The sequence below is a fragment of the Eucyclogobius newberryi genome, unplaced genomic scaffold (assembly GCF_026437365.1).
Source record: "Eucyclogobius newberryi isolate DKJ021-1_F unplaced genomic scaffold, fEucNew1.0.hap1 SCAF_8, whole genome shotgun sequence".
NCBI classification, from domain to species: Eukaryota; Metazoa; Chordata; class Actinopteri; order Gobiiformes; family Gobiidae; genus Eucyclogobius; species Eucyclogobius newberryi.
In genome coordinates, this window is record NW_027316500.1 from 23,330,722 (window position 1) to 23,337,001 (window position 6,280).

A 6,280-nucleotide genomic window follows, 5' to 3' on the forward strand; every position below is an offset into this window, starting at 1 on the left:
ACTCACCAAAATCAAGGAAATTACTCATGTTTTATAGAAAGATTTCTCCCAAAACCCACATCATGAAACCTGACATTAGCGCTCGTACAGAGGGCGTGGCCCGCAGACAGTGAGGGGGCCGCAACAGGTAGTTTTAATGTGCATGTTGACACAATGTAACATCATTTTTTGGTTGGATTTGAACTCAGGTAGATTGGGTCCGACACACGCATCACTAACAGGGATTATTTCATAGGATGTTACCTGGACGTCCAGGTGGTCCTGGGGGGCCAGGGGGCCCTGATACTCCAGACCCTCCCCCTGCTGTGTACTGGCCTAGGCAAAAACACAGCACATATTTTGTGTAAAAGTATGATTGACGTTGAGATAGTAGCAGAGGTATATTTGTTTAGAATTTTTAAAGCTTTTACTTTGGGTTCTACTTGAGCTGATACTTTCACTGGTTTTCACAGTTACTCCTGGTTCCCCTTGGTCGCCTCTGTCACCTTTAGGACCTTAAAGAGAAACAAGGATTTAAGTACAGCATGTGAGTGTCAAAAGGTATTGGAGTTTGTGAAAAGGAGAAGACCTACCAGTTTGGCCAGGAAGACCAGCAGGACCAATGGGACCTAAACACAATCCAATAAAGAGAATTTTAATAGGATGCTTTAGTTGAACATGTAAATATTCTGACAGTGCAGGTTTGGACCTGATAATCCTGGAGGTCCAGCAGGGCCGGGTGGGCCAGAGGGGCCGGGGGGTCCTGGGATCCCCACAGAGCTAGAACCAGCTGGAAAACAACATGGAATTATCACCTGAAGGAGAGATGACCGGATTTTCCAAAGCTCTGTCTGGTCAAAGGGTCGGATCATGAAAAATATAACTGGTGCAAATTAAATTGCACTCACATCATTGGAAAAAAGCCATGAAAACAAAATAATTGATATTCATTTGTAAATATATAGACTGGTTCGACTGGTGAGCAGCAGCGGCTGGTCCATTAAGGGCGCTGGGGCGCCGCCCCCCTGTCAATCTGCCAACTACGTCAATTTCTTTTGTCTAAAAACAATATAATTTATTCCAAAATATCTCATATTCTTATTAGTGTAAATGTGCAAAATAAGAATATATATATATATATATATATATATAATATATATATAATATAATATATAATATATATATATAATATAAATATATATTATATATATATATATTCTAACCCTAACCCATATATATATATATATATATATATATATATATATATATATATATATATATATATATATATATATATATATATATATATATATATATATATATATATATATATATATATATATATATATATATATATATATATATATATATAAATAGATATAGATGTATACTTTGTTTGCGCCTCGTGGTCTGCTGCGTCTCTTTTCTACGTTCCCGTGGGGCGGTTTGAATAGCGCCCCAGAGCTTCATAGAAAATCAATGGGGATTTTAAGCCAATCAAATCACAATCAAAAGTGACTACGTCACTATGGCTTTCTCCATAGGAAAATAGCGACTATGGGGCGCTCCAGAAAGCGTCCTTTTGAACGTAGAAGTTACGCCATGGAGCTACACTTTTTACGCTAGAGACACAGACATGTGCGCGCGCCTACGCGGAAGTGCCACACATGCCGTGTTTTCCGTGTTTACGTCTTAAAACTGCATCTACAGACGTCTGTGACAAAAGGTACGTCCAAAATGACTCAGAATGAGCTTCTCAACTGTTTGCTGACTTTATTCGTGTTGAAAGCGGCTGATTTCGTGTCAATCCGAGCCGAGACATGTGTCTGTCAAACTCCGTGCTCTGTTACCATGACAACAAAGACGCCGTTTTTTTTAGTTTATTACTTGCATAAGGCTAACGCTAAGCATTAAGTATCGCTTAACTTTTAACTTATCATTAACAAAAGTGGAAATAAAGTGTGTTTACTTAATTAATTCAGTTGTAAATGTGTATTTATAATATGTATCATACATTCAATGTTAAACATTTCTATTTTGGACATTTAAAAAAAAAAAAACACACACGGTCATGTCAAATAGCACCCCCCTATAATTTGTACCACCAGCCGCCACTGCTGGTTAGGCCACAGTTTGGGACTGGGCCAAATGGAACCTTGGCTCAAGTGTGTGTTGCGAGTGTTCTTCTGTTACCTGCATTGATGATCCTTCCTGGGGCACCGGGTTCACCTAAGAAATTAAAAGAGAAGAGAAATATGATGTATATAATGTGGTTTATATAATTAAACCTTTCAATGTAAATGTGCTGTGACAGTACCTTTGCCTCCAGGATGTCCTGGAATTCCTGCAATTCCTAAAACCAAAACACAATAAAAAGGTTGATTGTACACAGTGTTCACGCTATATGCACTTCACACGGACATGAAGACTAGAAGCTTTACCTGGTGGTCCTTGAAGCCCAGGTTGACCTGTACACATTATACAAGAGGATAAATTAGTCTCAGTAATAGTTGTAAAATGACCCATTTTGCAGCTGTTTCCACGTTTACCTGACAGACCGGCATCTCCTGGAGGGCCAGCGGGGCCTCGGAGCCCTGTAGGTCCAACAGGGCCTTGGTCACCTTTGAACCAAGAAGAGACATTTCATTTCATTCACTCTGTCACTGCATCCAGATCAGTGTGTGGATGCAAAACTATTTTCTCCAGCTGAACTCAGACAAACTGAAATCATCGTCTTTGTCCCACAGAAACAAAGAGAAAGTGTTAGCGGTCACCTCCAGAGTCTCACTCTAAAACCTACAAATCAAGTTAGAAATCTGGGGGTAATAATGGACTCAGACTTGAACTTTAACAGCCACATCAAATCAACAACATTAGCACAATAGCAGCTTTTTACCATCCAAAAACATTACCAAAATCAAAAGTTATAGTGTCTAAACCAGACTTGGAGAGACTTATCCATGCGTTTGTCTCCAGTAGATTAGACTACTGTAACGACCTGCTCACTGGCCTCTCCAAACGAGCTGTAAAACAGCTGCAGTACATCCAGAACGCTGCTGCTCGGGTCCTGACCTGAACCAGGAAGTATGATCACATTAGTCCTGTTCTCAGGTCTCTGCACTGGCTCCTGTGGCTCAGAGAAGAGACTTTAAAGCAGCTCTGCTTGTGTACAAGTCTCTCCATGGCCTAGCACCAAAGTACATCTCAGACATGTTAGTGCCATATGAACCATCTCGGACTCTGAGGGCCTCAGGGACCGGCCTCCTGCTGGTGCCAGAGTCAGGACTAAACATGGACCGGCCTTCTGCTGGTGCCAGAGTCAGGACTAAACATGGACCGGCCTCCTGCTGGTGCCAGAGTCAGGACTAAACATGGACCGGCCTCCTGCTGGTGCCAGAGTCAGGACTAAACATGGACCGGCCTCCTGCTGGTGCCAGAGTCAGGACTAAACATGGACCGGCCTCCTGCTGGTGCCAGAGTCAGGACTAAACATGGACCGGCCTCCTGCTGGTGCCAGAGTCAGGACTAAACATTGACCGGCCTCCTGCTGGTGCCCAGAGTCAGGACTAAACATGGACCGGCCTCCTGCTGGTGCCAGAGTCAGGACTAAACATGGACCGGCCTCCTGCTGGTGCCAGAGTCAGGACTAAACATGGACCGGCCTCCTGCTGGTGCCAGAGTCAGGACTAAACATGGACCGGCCTCCTGCTGGTGCCAGAGTCAGGACAAAACATGGGGAATCTGCGTTTCAGTTTTGTGCAGCTAAAATCTGGAACAGTCTTCCTGAAGATGTGAGACAGGTTCTACTCTGACAATGTTCAAATCTAAGGTAAAAACAGTTTTGTTTAGCTGTGCATATGACTGAAAGGATTTTCTTTGCACTCTTCTCTTTCAGATCACTGTTTTGTGATTTCTGTCATTTCTGTGTGATTTTAATGATTTTTTTTTTTCCGGTTGTGTGAAGCACTTTGAATTGCCTTGTGTATGAATTGTGCTCTACAAATAAACTTGCCTTGCCATTTGTTACATTCAAATGAATAAATCAAAAATACTAGTGGTTATTTACCTCTTGAGCCTTTTGCACCATCTTGCCCAGAAAGACCTTGACAAAGGAATAAATGAATACAAAATCAGACTGAGCGTTTCTCTTCCTTGTGCTGTTAAATGGACAGAGGGAAACGTGTCACACACTGCCCTCTCATGGTACACTAGTGTTGTTACAGCAGTTGATGGTAATGCATTTATTAAATGTTATACTATGAGCCGATGTTGCTGTTACATTTTACATACAAAAAAATAAATCAGTCATTGACTATTCTCCAAATCAACACAGTGAAGATTACAGTACAGCACATTTTATGTTAATAAAGCCACTTTCACCCATGTTATTAAAATAGTGACGTCACTGACTCACCCATTGATCCTTTGTGTCCCTTCTCTCCAGCTGATCCAGGTGCACCAGGTACACCAACGTCACCTGAGAAATGACAATTTATTACATTTTGTCTGAAAGTAGAGAGTATTGGTCCGATCAAATATGTTTTGATGTATTTTTTAAAATCACATATGGGTTTGGTGTGTGAAGTTAACACTGACCTGGCAGACCTCTGGGACCCTTGTCGCCTGATTCACCTGAGGAGAACATTCATATTTTGACTCATGTTTTGAACAATGGGATAGAGGCTAATGTCTATAAAAACAAACCTTTCAGCCCTTGGAATCCAGGAAGGCCCCTGTCACCTACAAACAGGACGTAACAGTACAAACGTAAACATTCAAAGAGTTTCTTTCTTTCATTTTACAAAAACTACCTTTTTGTCCTGATAATCCCGGTTCTCCACGGAATCCTTGCACACCTGGTGGACAAAAACACATGGCGATATAGAGAAGTCATAATTGAATGGATTATTACTCACTACAGTGAGTTCTAAATGTGTCTGAACCATAAGATACAACTCACCTGGAGGTCCACTGTTGCCCTGAGATCCAGCTAAGCCTGAACATGAACAAGAAAATAACATTGTAATGGACAAATGTAAAGGAGGTAAATTCTCCTTAAAGGCCCAAAGTGACACATTAGCAGTGTGTTAACTTCACTAACAAACTGTCCTTTAACAAGAGGTTTGAACCATGTGTTTGTTTGGCACACTGTGGTCAATGCTCTTTTCTAAGCATTTGTGAGAGAACATGTCTCTAGGGCCCTAATACCCAAAGCTGCTGACAGAAAGCACTTTCAGTGAACTTTAGATGAAAAAAATAAATGCATAGATAAAAAAAACTGTGTAATTGTGTACACAGTTAAAGGTTGAATGGACGATTTTTTTGGCATAAATCTGAGTCTTATTTCCTCGTGGCGTGGACTGCTGATTAGTCCTGCCACGTATCAATCATAAAACGCACCTATCGCTCACCTGCAGCCGCGTGCGGATCGTCCCCACGTTTCCGCGTGCCTAAGCGCATGGATCTATCATAATATAGTTCCCTCAGTGTACGGGGCAAAATGAAGACGGAGAAAGACAGTTTGAGCTGACGCAGAAGTGGACTGAAATCTACAGGAGACGAGAGATGTGATGCGATCCGTCGCGCTAATAAACAAACGCACGTGTGTGTTGTATCAGTCCACACGGGGGAGTGCGCATGTGCACTTCCACCTGAGTTCTCAAATCGCCGAAAAATCATCCATTACGCCAGTAACTAACTGTATGTGGTGATGTATAAACATTGGATAGAGACAGATAGAATACAGGTTTTGCGTTAAATTAAACAAAATATTAAATATCTTTGACTAAGGCTGTTTCCCTTTGAGTTCTCAAGATGTGTTCAGAGGAAAGTATAAGAACAAAGTCACAAAAAAAATCAGCTCTTGGGTCTATGAGTCTTCTGATGACAAGCCAGTTGTCCTAAAAGCTTTCATTGTTATATGCAACTTAAAGTATAAGCTACTCACTTCAATAAAGAACATTATGACTCACTTCAATAAAGAACATTATGACTATTTAGATGCCCTTGATAGACCGACTGAGGAGAGGATTTGACATATTCAAGGATGATGTCTTGTTTCAGAAACATCATGAAACGTGTCCTCCCCTCTCTCTCTCTCAGCTGTCCTGTCTAATAAAGCCTACAGGCCAAAGGAAAAATAAAATATCTTGAAACATGTATAAACAGACGTGTCCAAGCCTTATTTACTTTTTCAGATTAAATGTGACTTAAAGGTGCCATAACATGCTTTTTTTCACGTTTCGTAGTCTATCCTAGGTGTATAATTGATAATAATAAGGGTTGTGCAACACCCTTAACA

At 41.2% G+C, this 6,280-nt stretch overlaps 1 protein-coding gene across 1 annotated transcript in view; it reads right to left on the reverse strand.

The window, feature by feature from the left end:
- The window catches only part of col17a1b (collagen, type XVII, alpha 1b), a 35,668-nt gene that overhangs the window by 6,525 nt on the left and 22,863 nt on the right, over positions 1-6,280 (reverse strand). Inside the window, exons 25-38 of the mRNA XM_072437534.1 lie at positions 4,940-4,975; positions 4,791-4,835; positions 4,684-4,719; positions 4,576-4,611; positions 4,394-4,456; positions 4,046-4,081; positions 2,529-2,600; positions 2,421-2,447; positions 2,297-2,332; positions 2,173-2,208; positions 689-769; positions 573-608; positions 411-494; positions 244-315 (exon numbers count right to left, since the gene is read on the reverse strand). Coding sequence (XP_072293635.1) covers positions 244-315; positions 411-494; positions 573-608; positions 689-769; positions 2,173-2,208; positions 2,297-2,332; positions 2,421-2,447; positions 2,529-2,600; positions 4,046-4,081; positions 4,394-4,456; positions 4,576-4,611; positions 4,684-4,719; positions 4,791-4,835; positions 4,940-4,975 — 696 coding nt within the window. The remainder of the gene's footprint in view (positions 1-243; positions 316-410; positions 495-572; positions 609-688; positions 770-2,172; positions 2,209-2,296; positions 2,333-2,420; positions 2,448-2,528; positions 2,601-4,045; positions 4,082-4,393; positions 4,457-4,575; positions 4,612-4,683; positions 4,720-4,790; positions 4,836-4,939; positions 4,976-6,280) is intronic.